Raw genomic sequence first — 27,558 nt, 5'->3', positions numbered from 1 at the left:
AAGTGTGGCAGCGGTAGTGAGGTTGGCCCAGGATCGGACATTGTTTCGTTCTGCTGTGCATGGGGTTGCTATGAGTCGGTTCCAACTTGATGGCACCTAACAACAACAACAACAACAAATATTTATGGAAGCAAAAAAACTCTTTATCCTGGGGAGCAGCTGGTAGGCTCGAACTACTGACCTTGTGGTTAGCAGATCACTGTTTATCCTACAGAGTCATATTGTTAAGTACCATCAAGTCATTTCTGACTCATAGTGACCCTGTATCGGGTTTCCTTGTGGTTCATACTGACCTTGCAGTCCAGTGCTTATTCTACAGCACCGCCAGGCCTTATCTGGAGAAGACCCTCACAGCCCTCATAATGAAGCATGAATTTGAATGAATGAAAGAATAGAATTGATACATGCATCATTGTTGTTGTTGTTAAGTGTCGTTGAGTCAGTTCCAACCCATAGCAACACTGTATAGGGTTTCTGAGGAGCAGCTGCTGGGTTTGAACCACCAGCCTTGCATTCAAACTGACCTTTCGGTCCAGCACGTTGTCCTGCAGTGCCACACCAGGACATGCAGCATTAGGAATTCTTATCGTCATTCATTCCCAAAATTTTGTTAACCACCTTCTACATTTGAACTTCTTTGTGAGGCACAAAGATAAAAATTATTCTGCCTCTCAAGGAAGTGACACTGGAACTTTCAAGACTGGTGTAATATAAGACAGGATATGCTGATGGCAGAGAAATGGTGAACTGACTCTCAATGACAAGCAAGGGAGGCCAGAAGTGCTTTCCAAACAGAGGCTACACTCTGAGCAAAGGCAAGGTAAGGCCAGCATACATTTGTACAAGTGAGTGGTGGTCCAATTTGTTGTTGTTATTGTTAAGTGCCAGCGAGTCATTTCTGACTCAGAGCGACCCTGTATAGGGTTTCTGAGTAGCAGTTGGTGGTTTGGACTGTTGACTTTATGGTTTGCAGTCCAGTGCTGATCCTACAACACCAGGGTCCAGTTTGGGGGAGTAAAAACTTCTTAAACAGATCAGAAAATATAAGATATGGATAAATACATTCATACATGTAGACTTCTCTCTGTAGCCAGTAGGAGCTACTAAAGATATTGAGCTGGGGTGATGTCACCAGAACTGTACTTAAGAATGAAAACATGGTTCCTTCGCTGCAGCTATTTCGTCAACAAGTGGGAAGGGGGGAGTTCCCTGGCTGATACAATAATTGCAGCTACCTTGGCTGCTATCACAAACAGCCAAAAAACGTATAATGGCTCAAAAATGGCAGTTTCTTCTTTCTCACATAGCTGAAAATGTGGGGCATCCTAAGACTTCCTAATAGCTCTCCATCGAGCAATTCAGGGACTCTGTCTTCTTCCATTCTGTGTCTCTGTCGTCTTTAACCCATGCTTCCAAGTGCACTGTGCACATGTATACCAAGGCATCAAAAGGGGAAGAGCAGAGAAGGGGTCTGTTCCATACGCACTTCCCTGACTCCTACCCAGAATCCAATCTCCATGCTCTCCTAGATGCATGGGAACGAGAATTATAGTCTCTGGCTGGGCAGTCACGTCCCTCAGTGATTTATACTGTGGAGGGGAAACATAAATTTCATTGGACAGTTAGCCATCACCATCACACCTGAGTGAGAAAAGAAAAGCTTATTTATGCTCAGTAATAACTTCAAAGTGTCTAGCACCTCATTTTGAAGCATAGCTGCAGAATTAGTTTTACAAGCAAGTGAGGCTTAAAATAACATAAACACAACCCTTTTAGCACTAAATCTTATTTATCTAAATTATTTTTGAAGGTTCCAAATTGATTTTATACTTTCTTACCTAAGTGAACAAAGCTTAATTTAAGCTTTTCTTGATGAATTAGGATCCCCATTATGAATGTCACTTATTGTAATGCACTGTGTTGTAAACGCACGGCTTTTGAATGGTGTGGAAATGTTTGTTCTTACACTGAATGCCTCCAGAATTCTAGGCTGTGCTACTCATTCTTTTATAAGTTTTCTGGCCCCCACAGTATTTGTACAGTCACTGTGTCTTCTCAATACCTCTAGTTTCTACATTTTTCAAGGCTTTCTAATTTCTTCTGCCATTTTTGGTATTTTATTAGTTCCTTCCCTTTGTAGATATCCTTTGTGCTTCCTTTGAGACCCTTAAGTCTTCTTTTCTTTCCAACCCTTCCACTCATCTGTCTTTTGGCATGCTACGTATGGAACAAACATATGCTTTGGAATGGCATTAACCTAGATACCAACACAGCTATGTCTGAGAAACTCTATGAGCTTAAACAATTTAAGCACAGAACCTTTTCTGTTTCTTCAAATGAAAACCAAGGTGGTAATATGCAGCTTGCAAGATTACCTTATGGATGGACTGACATAATAACATACAAGGTTTCTCTGTTTAAAATGGTGGCGATAGTGTTAAGTGCTGTTGAGTTGGTTTTGACTCATAGCAACCCTGTATGGGGTTCCCAAGGAGCAGTTGGTAGGTTTAAACTGCCAACCTTGTGGTAAGCAGTCCAGTACATATTCTATAGTGCCACACCAAGACTCCCAAAATTGGTAGTCATTATTAATGTTATGGAGTCCTGGTGTGGCACTGTGGGTTAATGCACCAGACTGCAAAGCCATTTGAACTGAAATGTCGGTGGTTCAAGCGCACCAGCTGCTCCTCAGAAACCCTAAAAAGGGTCGCTATGGGTTGGAACTGACTCGACAGCACTTCACAACAACAACATTATTGTTACTTTGGCACTAATGAGGTCTAGTTTTTATTGGCATTAACAATAGAAAGAGCAGTAACCCACATGACTTTAGGGAGTTGTTTTCTAGGTAAGGATTGAGGAAGAGAGAGACACCTTCATGAAGCACACAGCTAAAGCCATGAATAAGGCTCCTGAAGGACTCCAAGGAGTGAGATGTTTGAGCGTAATCTAAAGAAAGAGCTAATATAAATGGATAAAGCCATCAGAGGGGTAGCATGAAAAGAAAAGCACTGGATAAAACTCCTCTTTGATTCTTGTTAAATGCCATCAAGTTGGTTCCAACTCATAGTGACCCTGTCTAGGGTTACCAAGCAGCTACTGGTGGATTTGAACTGTCGACCTTGCAGTTCAAATTGACCTTGTGGTCCAATGCATTATCCTGCAGCACCACACCAGGACTCCTTCATTCTTAAAAATAAGAAAAATGTACCTCCTGCTCCCAGTAAATAAAAAGGTGGGAAAGGAGACTCTTCTAAACTCAACAATTCTCGTCAGCTATTAATTGTATGGCTTTTTGTTGAATGCCAGGCTTCTTAAAGAAGCTAGGATACTTCCTTCTCTTTTGCCAGAAGTTTACAGTTTCACTCCAAGTCTAGTTATATCCAGAGGAGCAAAGCTAGTTGTACTGGACAGCCTGCCTAAGAGGTTCTAATTCACAAACAGTAGGTGCTTAATAGCTGTATGTTGAACAAATGAGAAAGAAAAAGAAAAAAAGGTAATTTTTTTTTTTCTTTTCACTAATGCAGTATAAGCCCTTTTGTGGTCCAAAGGATGCATCATGCTTAGCAAGATTAAAGCAGGTGGCAAAGTGTCTCCCCAGTGTTTACATCACAGCTAATGTCCATCCGTGGTCAGCAAATGAATAAACTGTGCCTATGTCGATAATCCTGTTCCCATGCTCATGCTTTATTTATTTAACTAATGGCTGCCTTGCTAGCAGCTCGTCAAGATGGTGTTTACTGAGCTTGGCAAAACAAAAAAAATATTATTTTGTGTACTCGTGTATTTCCAGCTGGGGTGCTGAGTTGTTATCTACCCTGCTGATGACCATTATTTCTCTCAGAGCCCCAAAAGCAGACAGTTCAATAAACAAACCATCAGCTTGAAAACCAAAATGTCAACACTGACACAATCTGGTTATTTACTACTTGGCGGTAGTCAGTGTCCAGAACCTCAAATAATGGTTCACTTTAGAAACGTCTTTATGCTTAGGTAATAAAGTGAATAGAAGTCAGGATACACCGCTACATTTTTTGTTGTTATTAGGTACCATTGAATCGGTACCAACACATAGCGACCCTATCTATGCACAAAGAATGAAACACTGCCCAGTCCTGGGCCAGCTTCACAATTGTTGCTATGCTTGAACCCATTGCTGCTGCCACTGTGCAAATCCATCTCGTTGGGGGTCTTCCTCTCTTTCTCTTAAGCTCCACCTTATCAAACATGATATCCTTCTCCAGTAACCTGTCCTTCCTGAAAATATGTCTGAAGTATGAGAGACAAAGTTTGGCCATCCTGGCTTCCAAGGAGCACTCTGGCTGTACTTCATCCAAAACAGACCTATTTGTTCTTTTGGCAGTCCAGGGTACTTTCAATATTCTCCTCCAACACCATAACATCCTTCAGGATCATTAGCTATTGGCCATATGCTACCTCTTGAAACAGTTGACCATCAACCATTTCCTTTTGGTACAGTGACTCTGTGTATTCCTTCTATCTTCTTTTAATGCTTTGTGCATCATTCAGTAATTTGCTCATAGAGGGTTCCCTCTCCAGAATTAGCTCATTTATTTATTTATTTTAGTGAGCAACTACTCTCTATTAAGTCATGAGGATATTGTGAAGACCGAACCCCAACTCAGGAAGCTCAAGTGGTGCAATGATTAAGAGCTTGGCTGCTAATCAGGGAGAAAAGACCTGGTTATCTTCTTCTGTAAAGATTGTTGTTGTTGTTGTTAAACACATAGTGACCCTCTATAGGATTTCCGAGGAGTGGTAGATAAGTTTGAACCACTGACCTTGCCGTTCAAACCGACCTTGTCGTTCAGTGCGTTATCCTGCAGCGCCACAGATTCAGCATAGGAAACCCTATGGGGCAGTTCTACTCTGTTTAGTTGGTCATTACGGGTCAGAATAACTCAACAGCACACAACAAAATCCACTCAGGCATAAATCCAGTTGTTAAGAATCTTACAATTTTGTCGTTAGGAGAGACACTGATTCAATGATTGCAGCTATGATCAGAATTTCAAAGGTAGAAACAAGGTTGCTAAACTAGTCTTGTGTTTAGGAAGGTTCCCTGAGAAAGATTGATCCTTTGAATGAAAGAGGAAGGATTTACAAAATTAATGTAAGTTTATCAGGGGATATACTTACTCTGGTAGCGTAGTGGTTACGAATCAGGCTGCGAAACTTAAGGTCAGCAGTTCGAAACTGCCAGCTGTTCCTCAGGAGAAAGATGAGGCATTCTGCTCCTGTAAAGATTTACAGCCTCAGAAACCCTGTACAGGGTCGCTATGAGTCGGAACTGACTCCAGGGCACATAACTACCACCATCAGGGGATGAGGCAAAATAAGGAAACTTTTATTATTATTATTATAGTTAAGCCTCTAAATTACTTTGCAAGGGAGCTATTACTGTTAAGATTTACAACTGAGGAAACTAAGGTTCCAGGGAAAGCATATGCAAATGCATCAAGACAATGCCTTATCTCAACACCTTATAAATGGTGTCACTTGGTGCTATCAGGAACCATGAGGTCACACTGGGTCTTTGTGATGGGAGTGTAGAGAGCCTTGGGGGAAGAAGAAAGGAGCTTGGGGAGCTTGTAGGGCCTCCTAAGCCATAGGAAGGATGTCATCCTCAAAGCAACAGGAGGCCATTGTAATCAAGGGTAGATCATAATTACATATGCATTTTAGAAAAGCCTCTGGGTGCAATGGAGAAGAGACTAAAGTGGATGAGAGAGGATTGGCTATGAGACATGGCAGTGTTCTGGGCGGATGAGGGAGGATTTGAAATGAGACATGGCAGTGTTCTGGGCGGATGAGGGAGGATTTGAAATGAGACATGGCAGTGTTCTGGGCGGATGAGAGAGGATTGGCAATGAGACATGGCAGTGTTCTGGTGAAGATAATGGTGGACTGAACCAGGGCTTGGGTTCAGAAAAAGCTTTGTTTGAGTGGAGAGAAATGATCAAATTCAACAGAGATAGGAGGTTGAATCAACAAGGTTAACAAATGACCAGACATGATGGGAGAGGATATGGCAGGTTACTCAGAAGTCTATTAGGAGATAATATTAATTAATACTCCTTCCTGGTAGGATTAGCACTGGACTTCAAACTACAAGGTCGGCAGTTCAAACCTCCAGCTGTTCCTTAGAAACCCTAAACAGGGTTATGGTGAGTCGGATGGCACTTAGCAACAACAACTTTGAAAGTTTACCATGGTCATTTCACAGATGAGAAAACTAATGTCAAGAATAGGAAAGTACCTACTAATGTTGCTGTTGTGTGCTGTCAAATTGGTTCCGACTCTTAGAGACTGTATATAGTGTTTCCAAGGAGCAGCTAGTGGCTTTGATCTGCTGACCTTGCAGTTCAAATTAACTTTGCAGTCCAGTGCTCTTCCAGCAACACCACATCAGGACTCCATACCTACTAATAATGCACAACACAACTGCGATTCAAGCTTAAACCTGACTCCAAAGCCTTCTCGTTCCACTTTAACACAACGAATGTATTGTTCTGTTCAATTTATTTTTTTCTCATTTGACCAGCTAAGTAAAACCTTAGATTCCCCTCCACCCCATGCAATTCAGGTATGATGTGCAGCTCTTAAATCTCATGTGAGAATTGATAGCTCTCATAACTTTCTCTCCTTTGACCCTAAATTCTTCGTTGACTTCCCAGATTTACACTATGTTATAGCATAGTGGTTACGAATTGGGCTGTGAACCTCAAGGTCAGCAGTTCGAAACTACCAGCTATTCCACGGGAGAAAGATGAGGTTTTCTGCTCCCTTAAAGATTTACAGCCTCGGAAACCCTGTACAGGGTCGCTATGAGTCGGAACCGACTCCATGGCACATAACAACAACAACAACATATTTATTTTAGAGTCCTGGGTTAATGCACCAGACTATAAAGCCATTTGAACTGCAAGGTTGGCGGTTCAAGCTCACCAGCTACTCAACTCGACAGAACTTAACATGTTTATCTTGGAATCCTGGTGGTAGCACTGTGGCACTGAACTGCAAAGGTGGTTTGAGCCGCAAGGTCGGCAGTTCAAGCTCACTAGCTGATCCTCAGAAACTCTATACAGGGTTACTGTGGGTTGGAACCAACTCAACCAAAGGCACATAACAACAACATTTATTTTAAGACCCTTTCAAATGTTACTAAATACCACCTTCTCTAATGAAAATGGCAGTTTCATGTTGTTTTAATGAATGCAGGAGGCCTTTAGGTCCAATACCTTCATAGGGGAAATAATTATTTCGTGAATGACCTTTGAGGAAATTCACATTGAAGAGTTATTTGACAGGTCCCAAGGTAAGTCAGTGCATAAGATCAACCATTGCACTGGTTTTCCAGAGAAGAAATGGGGGCTCCAGCTTCAGCTGTCTCACCAACAACTCATCCGTGCATCTTTGGACAGAGGAAGCTCATTTTCTGAGGAGTGGCTGGATTTGAACTGCGACACACAAGCTTCCACTGACAAACAGGCGATGGTTGTGCATGAAATACATTGGCCAGGACTCGAACCCAGGTTTCCTTCATGGAAGACAGGAATTAAACCACTGATCTACCACTGCTCCCCCCTCCCCATTATTAGTACTAGTCCCTTTGTTTTGGCAGAAGTGGGATGAGGCCCCTTCAGAGTAGAACAGTGAGGGAGTGTCTCTGGGGGAGATGACTTTAAGCTGGGCCCTGAAAGATAAGAAGGGGCTCAGCCAGGGAAGAGCTACAGAAGCAAAGGCTTGTTGTTGTTAAGTGTCATCAAGTCAGTTCTGACTCATAATGACCTTGTATAGACGTTTCTAAGGAGAAGCTGGTGAGTTTAAACTACTGACCTTTTGGTTCACACTCCAGTGCTGATCCTACAGTGCCAAACCAGGAGTCCAAACAAAAGCAAAGGAGCAAAGGCTGGAGACCATAAAAGGAGTGCCTGGTGTCTCCCAGGCACACAAAGGAGATCAGCTCAGCTGGAGAACCAAGAATGAAATGGAGAGTAAAGAAAGTGACAGTGGTGAGGCAGGCAGGATGCTGATGAAGTTTGCATTTTATTCTTCAAGCAGGATAGGGAGTGGTGTGCTTTATGCTTTACGTTATCACTGTGACAGATGTGCAGGGAATGAATTAACTGTAAGAGTGAAACTTGTAAGACCAGGCAGGAGCATCAGTGGGTTTTGCTAAATGTGGAGAGGATTAGGAAGAGAACAGAGACCTTGTCTTAATGCTCTTCTGCATTCAGGTTAGAGGTTCAGATCCATCCAGAGGTACCTCAGAAGAAAGTCCTGGCAATTACTTCTGAAAAATAGTTATTGAAATCACTATGGGGCGTAGCTAATATTCTGATGCATATGAAGTTGCTGTGAGTCGGGATAGAGTCAACATCTACTAGATTTTAGAAATTTTGACAGTGGCAAATAAGTCCAGACTGGCCACAACTCTGAGGCACTATGCTGGTCAGAGAGAAGCTCTGGTACCCAGCGTTTGGGTTAAGAGCAGCCCCACTATGCAAATGCACCTTTGCTGTAATAGAAGGTTCAGATGCTCCACAGATACTCCTGGTTGCAGATCTTATCAGGCGGGGCTGAGGCAGGCAGCGCAGCCTTACTGAGGGTGGTATGTCAAATAAGGTACAATACTTACTGTTTACCTACCTCCAAAAAACCACATCCATTTTAAGACTGCATTTAAAGTATACTCTTAATTTCATGATAACTTTTCCGTAAATTCTAGTGACTTTGAAAAGACTTTGAACACAGGTGAATTTCTTTACATTTTTGATAGTGAGGAGATCTGGGTTTTCAACTCAAGTGCTGTCTCTAGCTGTGAGACCTGAGGAAATCATATAACCTCGTAAGTCTCAGCTTCTTCATCTGTGAAATAAAGGTATTGGCCTAGATCAATGTCTCTCAGATTAAATGGTGTATCAAAATCCCTGGAAGGTTTTGTTAAAATTGAGCCCTGCTCCAGAGCTTGTTTCTGTAGGTCTGAAGTTAAGACCACTGTCACGGAGTTGATTCTGACTCACAACTGCTTCATAGGGTTTCTGAGACTGTAAATCTTTATGGGAGCAGACAGCTTCATTATTCCTGTGGCAGGTTTGAACTACCTACTTGTTGGCACTTAACAAGAACAACATCTAGTCCTGGTGTGGCACTGAACTACTAACCAAAGTATCAGGTTCAAATTCACCAACCTATTGCTAAGAGACCCTATACAGAGTCCCTGTGAATCAAAACTAACTCAATGACACTAACAACAGCACTTGAGAACATTGGTGGCTCCATGGTGGAAACTTGTCTTCTATGTAGGATCCTGACCAATGAACCTCATATGGAGTCACCCCCTCTCTGTTAGTGGAGGTGTGTTCTCTGTTAGCTTGTTGCTGTGATATTAAACTTGCTTTAGTAGAACTTCCAGACTAAATGAACTAAAATGAAAAGTCTGGTGTTGTATTTCCAAAAATCAGCCAGTAAAAAGCCTATGGTTGTTCTTTTGGGCATCCTGCAGTGACAAGAACATCCATGCACTTGAGAGTTAGCCACATTCTTGGAAGCTATGGAAAGCTTGTGCCAGATCCTGTCTGATATGCCACACCACTTGTATCCTTTCTGGTTTAAATAAATGGGTAATTCAAACTGCCATTTTCTGAGTGACACCATAAAGAGGACCACATGGCCAAAAACAAGAAGCATCTGACCAACAGCCAGTGAACAACTGATGTCTGCCAACAGCCACATGAGGGACCTTCAGAGTGGATTCTCCAGCAGTAGTCAATCCTTGAAATGAATGAAGAGACCTTGAGTCAGAACCACCCAGCTAAGCCATTCCTGGATCCTTGACCTTGAGAAACTGTGTGAGATAATCAAACTTCTAAGCTAAAAAAAATATATTTAAAAACAACAACAAAAAAACACACCTTATGATCACAATTGTCTAATCCCCAACCAACCATGCAGATGATGCAGGATCCAACATTGTTTCATTCCAAGATACATGGGGTTACCATGAGTCAAGGCCAACTCAATGGCTGCTGACAACACAATCTAGTTCTGGGCTTTGTTGTTACTGCTGAGAACAATACTATATAATTACTAGGCTACATAGAAAGATTTGTGCTAGATATATTATTCTATAATTCTGTGATGCTCATTTCAATTTAATATGACTGTTGTTGCTAGGTTCCAACCCATAGCGACCCTATGTACAGCAGCCCAGCCATACACTGCCCAGCCCTGCACCATCCTCATAACAGATGCTATGTTTGAGATCATCGTTGCAGCCACTGTTTAAATCCCATAATGTTGTTGTTGTTAGGTGCTGTCAAGTCGGTACCGACTCATAGCGACCCTATTAAAAACAGAACAAAACACTGCCCCCTCTTGCGTCAATCTCACAACCATTGCTGTGTTTGAGCTCATTGTGGCTGCCACTATGCCAATCCATCTAGTTGGGGGTCTTCCTCTTTTTCTCCAACCCTCCACTTTACCAAACATGATATTCTTCCCCAGGGACTGCTCCCTGCTGATAATATATCTGAAAATAACAAATGAAGTCTGGCCATCCTGGCTTCCAAGGAGCATTCTGTACTTCTTCCAACACAAATTGGTTTTTTTCTTCTGGCAGTCCATGCTATTTTTAATATTCTCTTCCAACGCCATAACTCAAATGCATCGATTCTTCTACAGTCTTCCTTATTCACTGTCTAACTTTCACATGCATATGAGATTATTGAATACCACGGCTTGGATCAAACATGTCTTTGCTCTTGAACACTTTAAAGAGGTCTTGTAATATGTCATTTAATTTCTTGGGTGCTGATTCTATGAGTGTTGATGGTTGCTCTGAGCAAAATGAAGTCTTTAACAACTTCAATCTTTTCTCCATTTATATGGATATTATTTATTGGACCAGTGGTGAGAATTTTTGTCGTCTTTCCATTGAGGTACAACCCAAACAGCAGGCTGTGGTCTTTGATCTTCATCAGTAAGAATTTCAAGTCCTCTTTACTTTCCGCAAGAAAAGTTGTATTATTTGCATGCTGAGGGTTGTTAATGACTCTCCAATCCTGATGTTACATTCTTCTTCATGTAATCCAGCTTCTTGGATTATGTGCTCAGCATACAGGTTGAATAAGTATGGTGAAAGAATACAACCCTATCACACACCTTTCCTAATTTGAAACCATTCAGTGTCCCCGTGTTCTGTTTGAACGACTGCTTTTACCTCAATGTACAGGTTCCTCATGAGCAAATTAAGTGTTCCTGAATACTCATTTTCCACAGTGTTGTCCATAGCATGTCATGATCCACACAATCAAAAGCCATAAGACGACTAGGTAAAGTGAATTTTCTAACTGTTAGAAAAGTTTAGCTTAAATATGTCATAGCCATTGCTCACTTTTCCACTTTGGATTTAATTTCTCCACCCCCATTCCCTCACTTCTGCAGACATAGGGTAAGGATTAAATAGACTCTCTTTCTCTCAGCTCTCTACACATGTGAACCAGCCGCTCTCTTCTGGCCATGGAGTCTTGCTTACACAGTTTGCACATGCAGAAGTCAACAAAGGATGTTGACTCTGTGCCCAACAGAATCACCTACCCTTGGTGACACTTATTTGAGATTAGAAAGGAAGTACAATAGATGGCATTAGGAACCTGAAAAATAATGATATCAAGAAGCCCATGAAAGGATGTTCAACATCATTAATCTTCAGGAAAATGCCAATCAAAAGCACAATGAGATACTACTGCTTACCCACTAGATTTTTTTTTTTTAATGTTTTATTGTGAATTATGTGATAGTTTACATGGGAGAACATTAGTTTTACATTCATCCTATCGTATATCGTTTCATTCCCATGGTTACAATCCTCCATGCATCATCAACCAATCAAAGGGTGTATCCCACAAGCCTGCCCCCTGGTCATCAGCACACAGCCCCTCTCCTTCTCTGTGTCTAAAGTCCCCTTCAAACACACAGACAATAACAAGTATTAATGAGGATGTGTAGAGAATGAAACCCTAATTAACTGCAGGTTAGAATGTAAATGGTGTAGTCACTTTGGAAAGCAGTTTGGCAATTTCTCAAAATGTTTAACATAAAATCATCATTATTGTTTTTGCTGTTAAGTGCCCTAAATTGGTTCTGACTCATAGGGCTTCCAAGGTGCAGCTGGTGGCTCTGAACCATCAACCTTATGGTTAGCAATCCGATGCTTATCCTACAGCACCACATCAACAATTCCATTCATTGGTATCTACCCAACAGAATTGAAAGCATATGTCCACACAAATATTTGTACACAAATTTTCATAATGACATTATTTATAATAACCAAAAAGTGAAAACAAACCAAATGCTCATGAGCTGCTCAATGGATAAACAAAAGTGATTTATTGTGCTTTGGAATACTACTCAGCAATAAAAAAGTACTTATGTATGTTACCATATGGATGAACCTCAGAGTCATTATGGTAAGTGAAAGAAGTCAGCTACAAAAGCAATATATTATTCCATTTATATGAAATGTCCAGAAAAAATCAATCTTTCGAGGCATAGAGTAGATTAGCGGTTGTATAGAGCTTGGCATGAAAATGAAGCTTCTTTTTGGAATGATTCTAAAATTAAATTATGATGGTGGTTGCACAACTCTATAAATATAATAAAAATCATTGAATTGCACATTTAAATGGATTAATCTTTTAAAAAATAAACTTTAACAGTAGAATGCAATTGAAAAGCATTGAGATTTCCTGAGCCTCTATTGGAAGGTTGGTTAGTGCTGAAGTTGGTTATGATATTTGCATGAGACTCAAAATACTGTATTCTAAAAAAAATAAATAACCAGACAAAAAATATCAGGGATTCGTTACTAGTAGAATGGGGATAAACTATGAGTCCATTCTGACTCAAATAAACACTACAGAACAGAGCAGAGCTTCTCCATAGGGTTTCCACGCTGTAATTTTTATGAAACCAGTCTACCACAGCTCCTGCAGAACAGCTGTTGGGTTAGAACCATCAACTCTTCTGTTAACAGCCCAGTGCTTAACCCACTGTACCACTCTTATTAAGGGGTTGCATTTAGAGTTTGCTTTTTTTCTTCTCTGTGCAATAGGATTGAAGCAGGTAGCACAGGATTTACATATTAAAATTCATCACAAAACTTCTTGAAGACAGGAATTGTAAGGCAGGGAGAGAATGAGACAAGTAAAGTTAAGAGTTAAGAATGCGCTGTAGGAGTTAAGGAGAGATGATGGTGGTTTCGATGAAGGCAGTAGAAGCAGAAATGGTAGAAGGTAGTAGGATTTGACAAAGATGTAGGAGAATTGCTGTTATTAAGTGCCATCAAGTTGGTTCCGACTCACAGCAACCACATATAGGGTTTCCAAGGAACAACTGGTGGGTTTGAAACTCCTACCTTATGGTCAGTAATCCAGTGCTTATCCTACAGTGCTACACTAGAACCCCATGTAGGAGAATAGACCCAACAAAATCAGGTGGGCTAGAGAGAGGAGCGAAATCCCTGGGTAGGGGAGAAGGTTAACCTGCTCAATTACTAACCGAAAATTTGGAGGTTGGAGTACACCCAGAAGCACCTCAGAAGAAGAGCTGGCAATCTGCTGCAGAAAAACCAGTGATTGAAACCGCTATGTTCTATTCTCTTCTACTGTGAAAACTCAACTTTACTCTGATATACAAGAGTTGCTTTGAATCAATTCAACTTGTAGGTAGATAACTAGTAGGTAGAGAAAAAGGGGTATCAAGGGTGACCCTTGCTTTGGGAGTTGATCAGTTGGGTGGGTAGATGCATCATTAACTGAGAAAGCAAACCTTCCCTGTGAAATTGACTTTACTGTATCCATCTTAGAGATGAGGGAGCTGAGGCTCAGAAAAGTTATATTTGCTCAAAAATATCTGTCTAAGGAGAATAAAATCAGATTCAAAGCAGATGACTCTAAAGGCCATATTTTAAATACTGCTGAGAGCTGCCTCCTTGACAATGGAGCACTTTTGTCCTTAACCAACCAATAGACAGAAATTGTATAAGGTGGCCTTGGGTAGAGGGAAGAGGATTGCTCGAAAGTGAAGGCTGGTAGATGGGCTTGTCATTGAATAAGAGAAAAATGAGCAACTTGGAAGAGTAACATTTTTCTGGTGAATCACATTAAATAATCAGAGTGGCTTAAACCCAGTGTCAGGCTGAACTGAGACTGACAGCTAATAAAAGCCCAGTAATTACAGGAAAACATCAGATTGGAAAGTGCAGAGATTCTCAAAACACCTGCAGCCATTTAATATATCTTATGTTTGCTCCATACCAACAGGCAGCTCCCAGAGCAAGACTGCTCTCATTACTGAGCTAATAGACATTATGCTCTGAGGTACCTTTTTCTCTGCCAAATAAATCCGAATTTTAGAAAGTGAAGGCTGCTATTGCCATGCTACCAATGTTTGCAAGGACATCCGTGTGTTTTAAGTGTCAAGTTCAATTTGACTTGGTCTGTTCTGTTCTCTTAAGAAACGCTCAGGAGGCATCTGCTATGTCACAGGGAGAATCCCTCACAGCTCCTCAGGCTGTGACAGAAATCAGACCTTGATTCTTGGAGCAACATTCTCCACATAGGGATTACTCCCATCTCCACAGCCCAAAGGAGTAAGTTGTGATGAAAGTTGTCATGCTTGCCTATTCCCTGATTTTTTTTAAGTTGGGTTGGGGGTGGTGGTGAAGGAGAGATAAAAAGATTCATTCACACATTATAAAATCTTCATGAAGCCCCACAAAGTGGCAGAAACGATCCTAGGTTCTGGGGACGATGACAAATGCTTGCACATTATCAAAGAATAGGAGTGACAGTACAATGAGATGGGACGCTCTGTATGTGTGCACACACGTCTGTGTGTGTATGTAGCTTCCCTTGAGACAGCCAGTCCACCTGTGCCTCACAGGAACCTGAACAGCAGCTTCATGTTGAGTAGACTGCCGTTCTGAATATCAGCTGCCTGGAGAAAGGGCAACTCCTCCATGCGCTGTCGATTTTCCTGGGCATTTTTCACTTCACAACAGCTCTAATATCCTTGGCACCAAGCTCTTACTAGGGATTAATAACTGGCTGGGCTTAATGGCCCTGTCTGTGTCCTGAGCCATTTTCCCAGCCAGCCATTAATTCCAGGCAGTGTCCTGGGCCCTGGCCATTATGGTCCCCCAAGCCTGGAAGCTGCTCTGAGGCAAATGGCCTTCTCTGCAGACTAGGTTTCCACAGCCTACTCTCCCTTCCAGTCTCCACAGTATCAGTACTAAGGGCTGCGGTTTATAGGCAGACTCTAGCTAAAGACAACACATTATGTCTTGTTTTTTTGTCTCAGAAGGTAGGTTTGCTCAAAGGACAGGAAGCTGGTTTTCATTTCCTCATTATCGACTCATCCATCTATTCAGTATTAATTATTTTATATGGGTCAGGAGTCCTTAGCTGGTGCAAATAGTATATGTGCCCAATAGTAAAACAATTGGAGGTTTGAATCCATTGAAGTTTCCTTAGAAGAAAGGCTGGTGATTTATTTCCAAAAGATCAGCCATTGAAAACCCTATGGAGTACACAGTTCTACACTGACACACATGGGATCGCCTTAAATCAGAATCAATTAGACAGCCGCTGGTTTGGTTTTGTTGTTGTTGTATATATAAATTAGGAAGGGAAAGAGATTCCCAAGATTGAAGTGGCCTACTAGTAGTATCTACTTGTCTTGCTAGTGGGTGGAATCAAATGGAGTTTAAGGAAAGGGCCCCCCAAAGATTCAAGGAGGCTCCATTACTATGAGGAAGAAACCAGAGAAAAGGCCTTTCCAGGCAGTAAGGAAAGGAGTCCTGGTTGCACAGTGGGTTAAGTGTTGTGTCACCTGAAAGCCCACCACTCACTCTATGGGAGAAAGTTGTGGCAATCGCTTCTGTAAATATTACAACATTTAAAACCCTGTCGGGGGAGTTCTACTCTGTCTACAGGGTCTCTTCAAGTTGGACTCCAAGGGACAGCAGGAGTTTGGGTTGGGTTTAAGCAATGAGGGCTCTGGGAGTCTCCTCCTCTCCTGAGTCCTCAATGGAACCACAAGTTCACCTTCCTGCAGATCGCTTAGTGATTCATCAACCCAGCATATGTGTGCTTAAGGGCAGTAAAGGTAAATACTGCATCAGATTCTTAACTCACCAAGGCATGAATATTTCCGTCCATATCATTAAGACACTAAGGATAGTGGTTCTGAGATGTGTTTCTACACTTTGTGGGGGTTCATGAAGATTTTATAATGTGTGAATAAATCTTTTTGTCTCTCCAGCCCTCCTTCACCACCACCCCAACCCAACTTAAAAAAATCAGGGAATAGGCAAGCATGACAACTTTCATCACAACTTACTCCTTTGGGCTGTGGAGATGGGAGTAATCCCTATGTGGAGAATGTTGCTCCAAGAATCAAGGTCTGGTTCCTGTCACAGCCTTAGACATTCTGAGAAAACAGGACCACACAGTAAAAGTTTTTGTTATTCTGCCTCCCAAGACATCATCATTCCCTCTGAATGTAGAGAATAGACTTCATTTCCTCCTTCTTTGGAAATGATTCAGCCTTTGGTACATGCTCTTCCCAACTACAGGAAGTGAAGCATTCTGTTTAGTGTAGCTATTGTCATTTTATTGGCACCACTTACCAAAAGGTACTTAAGGTATAATTTAGACTTTCATCTTTTTTGCATTGTTTTGGTGCATTTGCAGAACTCTATAAGTGTCATACCAAATCAATGCCTGAGAGCTAAGGCAGATGGGCAGGAGTCACGTGGGAGGAACTTCTGAGACAGGTTGGACTCAGCATGTTTTTTAGGTTCCTGGGCATCATAGGTCTTTTGGGAATACATGGTTAGTGTTCAATTACTAATGAGAAAGTTGCAAGTTTGAATCTAACTCAGAGGCATTGCAGAAGGAAGTCTTAGCACTCTATTTCTGAACAATCAGCTGTAGAAAACCCTATGGAATAGAGTTCTACTCTGACACACATATTGGTCCACCAGGAGTTGGGATTGACTCACTGTCAACAGAGGGTCAATATGTCGTGGTCAGTAACTTTGCCTTTTCCTTCAAAATGTCTTCACCTGACTGGTGGGAAAAGGAGAGAGGTCTTTGAGTTTTCCGCTATAATGGAGTGTTCCATATGCTTTCTGAGTCTTGATATGGTGCTGGGCGGCAAAGTCAGTGTAAGCCACGAGGTCAGTTTCCAGCCATTCCTTGGAACCCTATGCAGGGTCTCTGTGAGTTGGAACGGGCTCAACAGCACTTAACAACAACAACCAGCCTCCAACTGTGAGAATCACAGACAGAATATTTAATTATGAGAGAAAGAGTTGCTGCTGGGACCTAACTTCATTTCTTTCTTTTTTTTAGTAATATTAGCCATAATATACTGAAAACTATAAATCCAACTGGAAAATTCAGCATGATAGCTCTAGGAAAGACTGATGAGAAAAAGCAGGGTCCATGACCACCGAGTCCATTGGGATGAAATCTTACAAAGTGGCCTTATTAAGTAAATGTAGTGCATTAACAGAGTACCTCAGGGGGATAGTAAGTGCTCAGTAAGTGTCCTTTGAATGAATGAACAAGTGAATGTCATTTGACCACAAGTATCTAATTGATTTCCCCACCGTTTTTTAACTAGTAAGAACTCAAAGTACTTCATTTGTTTTTGTTTTTCAAAAATTCTGATAGAACCTGGGAATCCTAACCCTGACTCTTATTCTTAACATGGGAACCTGGGACTCCTAACCCTGACTCTTATTCTGAACATGCCCTTTGCAGATACTCCTTGTCATTGTACCACTTTTCTCTCTCTCTCTTTCTCTTTTTTTAAGTGGCAATAAGGTGACGAACTGTCTCATTTTGTCTGTGATTGAAAGGTGCCCCAAAATTTAGAACTTTCCATGTTAAAACTGGGACAACTACTGGTAGCTTCCACCTCTACATTCTGCTATAGAGCATGAAATTTGAAGGCTTTTTGCATGTGAATAACTCCAGTCAGGCAGAGCTTAATTAATTCCATTTTGTGCTTAGGTTTAAGTGCTCAGATACCAATTTTTCTTGAGTACCTCATGCACCTCTAACGCTGAACTGCCAGAGATAGAAATAGTATATTGTGAGTCTTTCCCATGCAGCTGTTTTCAATACCAGTAGTCAGTTGTCTCTGCCCTACTTCTCTACCACCTGTGTGAGCCACCACCCCATGGAAGACTCCATGGATATGGACAGGAGCCCTCTGAGGTCCCAAAACTATCTTTTTGGGTTTGAACTAAAAGCTGACAAAGATTATCACTTTAAGGTGTATAATGATGAAAATGTCATTTGAACTGCAAGGTTGGTGGTTCAAGCTCACCAGCTGCTCCTTGGAAACACTTTACAGGGTCACTATGGGTCAGAATCGACTCGACAGCACTTAACAACAACAATGATGAAAATGAGCACGAGTTATCTTTAAGAACGGTCAGTTTAGGGGCTGGTGCCAAGGATGAATTGTACATTGTTGAAGCAGAGGCAATGGATTATGAAGGTAACCCAATTAAAGTCACACTGGCAACTCTGAAAATGTCTGTACAGCCAACAGTCTCCCTTGGGGCGTTGAAATAATACCGTAAGTGGTCTTCCAGTTGAAGTGTGGCTAAGGGCCTGTGCATATTAGTGGACAGCACTTAGTGGCTGTGGAGGAAGAAGCAGAGTCAGATGATGAAGAGGAGGAGGATGCGAGACTCTTAAGTATATCAGGAAAGTTATCTGCCCTTGCAAGTGGTAACCAGTTTCCACAGAAAACAGAAAAACTCACTGCAGATGAAGATGATGACAACAACGATTTTGATGATGATGAAACTGAAGAAAAAGTTCCAGTGAAGAAATCTATACTGGTTACTCCAGCCAAAAAAATGCACAAAAGTCAAACCAGAATGGAAAAGACTCAAAGCTATCAATAACAAGATCAAAAGGTCAAGAATCTTTCACATACACACACACCAAAAAAAAAAAAAAAACCCACAGGAAAAAAAAAAAAAAGTTCAATAAAAGACATTAAAGTAAAATGCAAGCAACTATAGAAAAAGCACACTGGACAGCCTTAGGCACCACTGGTAAATTACCAATGTTGAGAATCTTCTACATTACAGACTGAAGTCTTCTGTTTTAATCTCAATCTCCTTTTCTGATATGCTACCCACCCACACCTCCTTGGAGGCTGGAAGCAATCTAATTCTTGATTTCCTAAAGTACTTTGTTTTCACTGCTGTGATTTGGTGAACATATTCTGCTCTCGATTACTTATGTATTTACCTCACCTTTTTGACCATGCTTTATAAACTTTGTACCTCCCTAGCTGTTCAATGAATTTTTTTAAGTGGATTTTGGGTCACTTCCCCCAGCTACTCCCACCAGGACCATTTGTGGACACATCCCATTTTAATGGTCGCCTAGTTGTGATGTCATACACAACTGTACACTTTCCTATCTGCTTTTGACCCCTCTCTACTCTCCGTATACCTGCTGTCCATAAGTCCAGCATTTTATGAGACACTTGGCTGCTGCTGGAAGTCATGGTTGTGGAAGGTGATTCCTTTGTTTTTTTGTGCCTTAACAAAGGTCATCATGAGGAGATGGAACTTTGGAAATTCATCATGTTGTCTATGATTTCCCTCACCTGGGTAATCTGTGTTTTATTGTATTGTGTTTACTCCTATTTAAGACGTAATAAAGAGTCTCTATATATTCAAATATGGAGTCTCTTTGCACCCCTAAGACAGTCCTCAACCCCCATCACAATCAGACTCCTGTCATCCTCTGCTCACCAGAGACTTTTGTCAGAAGCCCATAAAAATTCCTGCTGTCATGTATTAGTCCCTTTATTAAGATCACCTCGAGAAGCTAAAGCCAAATATTACAAAAAAATGTGCAAAGATCTGGAGTCAGAAAACCAAAAAGGAAGAACACGCTCAGCATCTCTCAAGCTGTGAGAACTGAAGAAAAAATTCAAGGCTCAACTTTGTTATTGAAAGATTCTCTGGGCAAATTATTGAATGATGCAGAAAGCATCAAGAGAAGATGGAAGGAATACACAGAGACACTGTACCAAAAAGACATGGTTGATGTTCAACCATTTCAAGAGGTAGCATATGATCAAGAGCGAATGATACTGAAGGAAGAAGTCCAAGGTTCATTGAAGGAATTGGCAAAGAACAAGGCACCAGGAATTGATGGAATAAAAACTGTAATCTTTCAAGAAAGTGAGGCGGCACAGGAGGCACTCACTCATCTCTGCCAAGAAATTTGGAAGACAACTACCTGGCTGACTGATTGGAATATATCCATATTTGTACCCATTCCAAAGAGAGGTGACCCAATGGATGCGGAAATCATCAGACAATCTCTTTGATATCCTACGCAAGTAAAGTTTTGCTAAAACTAATACAGAAATAGCTGCAAGCGTACATTGACAGAGAACTTCCAGGGGTTCAAGCCAGATTCAAGCCAGAAGAGGCTGTGAATGGATCTTGGCTGAAAGCAGAGAATATCAGAAAGATATTTACCTGTGCTTCATTGACTATGCAAAGGCTTTCAATTGTGTGGATCATGACAAACTTTGCAAAGTATGAGTATTCCAGAACACGTAATTATGCTCATGAGGAATCTGTACTTGGACCAAAAGGCAGTTGTTCGAACAGAGCATGGGAACACTGAATGGTTTAAAATTAAGAAAGTTGTGCAACCGGGTTGTATTCTTTCACCATACTTATTCAACCGGTATGGTGAGCAAATAATACGAGAAGCTGGGTTCTACGAAGAAAAATGTGGCATCAGGATTAGAGGAACACTCATTAACAACCTGCAATATGCAGATGATACAACCTTACTTGCTGAAAGTGAAGAAGACTTAAAATATTTACTGATGAAGATCAAAGAGCCGAGCCTTCAGTATGGATTGCATCTCAATGTAAAGAAAACAAAAACTCCTCCCCAGTGGACCAATAAACAACATTCTTATCAACAGAGAAAAGATTGAAGTTGTCAAGGACATCATTCTTTTTAGATCAACTATCATAGAAGCAGCAATTAAGAAATCAAACAATATATTGCATTAGGGAAATCTGCTGCACAAGACCTTTTTAAACTGTTAAAGGGCAAAGATGTCAGCTTGAGGACTAAGGTGTACCTGACCCAAGCCATGGTATTTTCAATAAACTCATATGCATGTGAAAGCTGGACAGTGAATAAAGAAGAACGTGGAAGAACTGATGCATTTGAGTTATGGTGTTGGAGGAGAATATTGAAAGTACCATGAGCTGCCAAAAGAACCAACAGATCTGTGTTGGAAGAAGTCAGAGTGCTCCTTGGAGGCCAGGATGGTCAAACTTCGTTTCTCATACTTTGGACATATTGTCAGGAGGGAACAGTTGCTGGAGAAGGATATCATGTTTGGTAGGGTGGAGGGTCAGAGAAAAAGAGGAAGATTCCCCAGCAAGATAGATTGGCCAAGTGGCAGCATCAATGGGCTCAAGTGGCAACAATAATGATGTTGACCCAGGATCAGGCAGTGTTTTCGTTCTGCTGTGCATAAGATCACTATGGGTCGGTACCAACTCCATGGCACCTAACAACAACAATGTACTGAGTAATATCCCCCCTAACTATGTGTTCTGCCTAGGTATTACTCTCAGTTTAGAGTTAAGGATAGTGAGGCATATTGAGATTAGTGGTTTATGAAAGTCTCATAGCTAGTAGGTGTTAGAGACAAGATTAGGATCAACTGGTGCTCTTAGCCTCTGTGCAGTGAGATAATGTGGCTGCCCTCAAGGTGCTCTATTTCTTGTTCTGAAGACAGAGGTAGGGCTCAGACAATTCCCATGGAAAATACAGGACTGAAAAATGTGTAGTACTAGAGGTTCAGGCCAGATTCAGACAGGGATGTGGAACAAGGGATACCATTAGTGATGCCAGATGAGTTTTGCCTGAAAGCAGAGGATATCAGAAAGATGTTTACCTGTATTTTATTGACTGTGAAAAAATATTTCAATTGTGTGGATCATGACAAGTTATGGACAACATTGAGGAGAATGACTATTCCAGAACACTTAATTGTGCTCATGAGGATCTTGTACATAGACCAAGAGGCAGTCATTCGAACACAACAAGGAGACACTAAATGGTTTAAAATTGGAAAAGGTGTGTTCCTGAGTTGTATTCTTTTACCATACTTATTTAATCTGTATGCTGAGCAAATAATCCAAGAAACTGGACCATATGAAGAAGAATGTAGCATCAGGATTGGAGGAAGATTCATTAACAACCTGCAGTATGCAAATGACACAATCTTGCCTATTGAAAACGAAAAGGACTTAAAAATACTTCTGCTGAAGATCAAAGATCGCAATGTAAAGAAAACAAAAATCCTCACCACTGTACCAATAAATTATATGCATATAAATGGAGAAAAGATTGAAGTTGTCAATGACATCATTTTACTCCATCAACCATTAACACTCATTTAAGTCGTTGTTAGGTGCCATCGAGTCAGTACCAACTTATAGCAACCTTATGCACACCAGAACAAAACACTGCCCAATCCTGGGCAAGCCTCACTATTGTTGCCATGCTTGAGTCCATTGATGCTGCTACTTGGCCAATACATCTCGCTGGGGTGTTCCTCTTTTTCTCTGACCCACCACCTTACCAAACATGATATCCTTCTCCAGTGACTGGTCCCTTCTGACAATATGTCCAAAGTATGAGAGACGAAGTTTGGCCATCCTAGACTCCAAGGAGCACTCTGGCTGCACTTCTTCCAACACGGATCTATTGGTTCTTTTGGAAGCTCATGGCATTTTCAATATTCTCCTCCAACACCATAACTCAAATATGTCAATTCTTCTGTGGTCTTCTTTATTCACTGTCCAGCTTTCACATGCATATGAGGTTATTGAATATACTATGGCTTGGGTCAGGCACACCTTAGTCCTCAAGCTGACATCTTTGCTCTTCAACACTTTCAAAAGGTCTTGTGCAGCAGATTTGCCTAATGCAATGTGTCATTTGATTTCTTAACTGCTGCTTCCATGAATGTTGATAAAAGTTGTTGTTTTTGTTGTTGTTGAGTCGGTTCCAACCCATAGCGACCCTGTATAGGGTTTCTGAGGAGCAGCTGGTGAGCTTGAACTGCCGACTTCACAGTACAAATGGCATTGCAGTCTGGCGCATTAACCCACAGCGCCAGCAGTCAAGAAATCAAACATTATATTGTATTAGGCAAATCTGCTGTACAAAACCTCTTTAATGAGTTCAACAGCAAAAATATAAGTTTGAGGACTAAAGCGCACATAGTATTTTCAATAAGCTCATATGCATATGAAAGTAGTATAGTGAATAAGGAAGACCATAGAAGAATCAATGAATTTGAGTTATGGTGTTGGAAGAGAATATTAAAAGTATCATGGACTGCCAGAAGAACAAACTAATCTTATATTGGAAGAAGTAAAGCCAGAATGCTACTTAGAAATCATGATGGCCAGACTTCATCTTTCATACTTTGGACATATAATCAGGAGAGACCAGTCCCTGGAGAAGGATACCATGCTTGGTAAAGTGAACGGGCAACAAAAAGATGGATTAGCACAGTGGCACCAGCAATGGGCTCAAACGTAGTAACAATTGTGAGATAGGCGCAGGTTTTCATTCTGTTGTGCATAAGCTCATGATAAATTGGTATTGGCTTGACAGCACCTAACAACAACAGATTGGCTTCTAAGGTGTCCAAAAATCAAACCATTGATGTGCCAGAATGCTGAAATGAACACTACCATTGGAGTTGTCCCTGGTAAACACCACATGGCCAGACTTCCAAAAAGTGTATGGCGCTGAATTGGAGCTTTCTTTACTTTTATGAGGATAGACCGATTAACTCTCTATCTCTCTGGGAGAAGCAATCCTAGTTGGCATTTCAAAATTATTGCATCCACTTGGCATGCTATTTCCCAGTGATTCTGAGATGATGCTTATTTTGGATAAATCTATGTGTACACCATCCAAAAATATTGATAAATATTTAATTCTCACTCAGGTGAATTAAAGGCATCAATAATAGTGTCATAGTAATTGCAGTATAGACTTTTCTTTGATTTGGGGGTAACTTTGGATTCAGAAAGACCTGAGTTTGAAAGCATGACTTTATTATTTACTTGTTATGCATCCTTGGACAAATTTGTTAACATCTTTTAGCCTGAATATTGTCATCTTTTAATGGTGAGAATAGGAACCTTGCTGGATTGATGTGATGATTTGGTTTTATACTATTAATAAAGTTCCTGGTCCAATGTTCATGCTAGCTCTCTTTCTTTCCATTCCAACTCTCCCTGTCATCAGTTTACAGTAGAGTGTAAGAGTTGATGAAGCAGCAGTAGAAGGGATATATTCTGAAAGAGAGAGGATGGACACCGTTCTCCTGAGGCGGGGAAGGAGCTTGCTCATGCCAAGTGAGGTGAACCCCTTGTCACTGACAATGTCCTTCTCTGCTTGTGTTCCAGCCCCTGAAAATGCACTGCAAGAATTGTGCCCTGGTGACAAGCTCAGGACATCTGCTGCATAGTCGTCAAGGCACCCAGATTGACCAGACAGAGTGTGTCATCCGAATGAATGACGCCCCCACACGTGGATATGGGCGTGATGTAGGCAATCGCACCAGCCTGCGAGTCATTGCCCATTCCAGCATCCAGAGGATCCTACGCAATCGTCATGACTTGCTCAATGTGAGCCAGGGTACCGTGTTCATCTTCTGGGGCCCCAGCAACTACATGAGGCGGGATGGCAAGGGCCAGGTCTACAACAACCTGCAACTCCTGAGCCAGGTGCTGCCCCGACTCAAGGCCTTCATGATCACACGTCACAAGATGCTTCAGTTTGATGAGCTCTTCAAGCGGGAGACTGGCAAAGACAGGTAGAGAAGCATGGCTTGAGGATGGGAGGCCACAGAGGCCGCAGGAGAGGGTCGTTTGCTGGTTGATTCTCCCAAACCAAAGCTTTTGCTAAGAGTCTTTGTTCATGTCATTGATAAAGATCACCTGTAGTTTCTCTCTGGTAACTCGGATGCTCAAAAGGAATGTACACAACAAAGAGAAATTAAGCATTGAGACAATTACATGTATTATTCAGACCCATAGTGTTACTTCTGAGGAAGAGATAACACCACTACTGACCTCCACTGGTAGTAAGTGCAAGATGATAGCTTTACTGAGTTTCATTTTATTCAGGTGAACACAAAGCAAAAAGAAAAGTGTGCATGTAATTTTCCTTTTCAAAGACAAACATTCATTCAGTCAACGAATATTTGTTGAGTACCTACTACTTGCTCAGCACTGTGCCTGGCACTGGGAATACAACAAACACATGATAGAGCTGGGCCAATCCCTCACAGACCATAAAGTTTACAGGAAGGACAGACACTCACTGTGTAATGACCAGTTGCTGAGGATGATCACGCTAGGGAAGAAAATAATGTGTGTGACACCAGAGCAAAGAAACTTGGTATGGTCTAGGGCATTGTTTTCCAAACTATTGGTTACAATGCAATAATGGGATATGCAATCAGTGTACTGACTCAATTTAGGATTTCTTTTTTTAATATACTGGAAATTAATTGAATCAAAGGGAATGGAATGGAATAGAATAAGCAATAATATCAGCATGCACCCCACATAGCAAAGCAAAGTATCATTTCCTGGAACCTTAATTTTGGCTTTATGCATATGAATATATGAATAAAAAATACATATATTGGAGTTTTTAGGAGCAATGATGGGGCTGTAGGATAAGCACTGGACTGCTAACCACAAGGTTGCCAGTTCAAACTCACCAGCCGCTTTGCAGGAAAAAAATGAAGTGTTTTGCTCCTATAAAGATTTACAGATACCCTATGCAGGGTCACTACAAGTCAGAACTGACTGGACAGCACACGACAACATTGGGGTTTCTAAAATGTTCAGAAATTAGGTGAGGTGGTTACACAACTCTGTGAGTATATTTAAAACTACTGAATTATATACTTTAAAAAAATAAAATGAGAAAAAAACACAGAACTACAGACAATTATTTATATACTTTAGATACACACCCACGTATATATATATATTGATTCTGACTCAGGGTGGAATCCATGTGACAGGCCGGAACTGTTGCATAGGGTTTTCTTGGCTATAATCACTATAGAAGCAGATTGCTAGGGGTTTCTTCAGCAGTACTGCAGGGTGGGTTCAAACTGCCAACCTTTATGTTAGCAGATGAGAGCAAAACCTTTGTGTCACCCAGAGACCTATATATGAGAGTAAGTCAAAAAGTCTTGCTATTAGGGTTCCAGTTTATACATGCTTGGGTGTATCGCAAACAAAACACATTTAAACATGTTTCTGTGATCAGTGGATGGCTGCAGACACAGTTCGCTGGGTAATGCCCTGTCGTAGCCTCATTAGAGTATCTATCATGATTCTCCCTTTGGAATCTAAAAAACAGTTGCCATACCCTTCTGAACTGGTCTCTCTACCTTGAATTTAACTGGCCCAGCAGACCCCTCAGAAGCCACTGGTTTTTCATTTAAACAGTTGCCTCTAAGGGATCTGCTGAGCCAGCTAATTTCAAGGTAGAGAGGTCAACTCAGAAGGTTATCGCAAATAGTTTTTTGGATTACAAAGGAGGAATCTTGATAGATTTTCTTGAATGACACAAGACAATAACAGGAGCTTAATATGAAGAATTTTTGTTTTAATGCAAAGCTACATTGGTGAGGAAAAGACCAAGAAAGTTCACTGAGGAATTTTTTTTATCACAACAATACACTTGCTCTTTCTTTGATGGTAGTATGGGCTGTCCTGTAAGAATTTTGCTGCTAAACCACATGCACCCTACAGTCCTGATCATGCCCCCTCAAACTTCTTTTTGTTCCTAAACTCAAAAAAACTTTTTTTCAAAGGAACATGATGTGAGTCCCTTGAAAATGCAAAACTGCCATTTTGACATGGTGTAAATTGAAGAGTCCAGCATTCTTCAGGGAAGAGTTAGAGAAGTGGAAACAACACCTTCAGATGATAATATTGAATTGTTGTTAGGTGCTGTCAAGTTGGTTCTGACTGATAGCAACCTTATGCACAACAGAATGAAACACTTCCCAGTCCTATGCCATCCTCACAATCATTGTTAAGCTTGAACCCACTGCTGTTGCCACCATGCCAGTGCATCTGCTTGGGCCTTACTCTTTTCCACTAACCTCCACTTTACCAAGCATGATATCCTCCTACAGGGTCTGGTCCCGCCTGATAATATGTTTGAAGTATAAGAGATGAAATCTCACCAACCTGGCTTCTAAGGAGCATTCTGGTGATAAGTCTTCCACCACACATTTGTTTATTCTTCTAGCAGTTCATGGTATTTTTAATATTCTTCCTCCAACACCATAACACAAATGCATCAATTCCTCCACAGTCTT

General features: G+C 41.2%; 1 protein-coding gene across 1 annotated transcript in view; it reads left to right on the top strand.

Moving 5' to 3' along the window:
* The window catches only part of ST6GALNAC5 (ST6 (alpha-N-acetyl-neuraminyl-2,3-beta-galactosyl-1,3)-N-acetylgalactosaminide alpha-2,6-sialyltransferase 5), a 321,400-nt gene that overhangs the window by 246,767 nt on the left and 47,075 nt on the right, over nucleotides 1-27,558 (top strand). Inside the window, exon 3 of the mRNA XM_006831025.1 lies at nucleotides 24,611-25,020. Coding sequence (XP_006831088.1) covers nucleotides 24,611-25,020 — 410 coding nt within the window. The remainder of the gene's footprint in view (nucleotides 1-24,610; nucleotides 25,021-27,558) is intronic.

The sequence above is a fragment of the Chrysochloris asiatica genome, unplaced genomic scaffold (assembly GCF_000296735.1).
Source record: "Chrysochloris asiatica unplaced genomic scaffold, ChrAsi1.0 scaffold00002, whole genome shotgun sequence".
NCBI lineage: Eukaryota > Metazoa > Chordata > Mammalia > Afrosoricida > Chrysochloridae > Chrysochloris > Chrysochloris asiatica.
The sequence above is the reverse complement of the archived record's forward strand: the minus strand, read 5'-3'. Positions and strand labels throughout refer to the sequence as shown.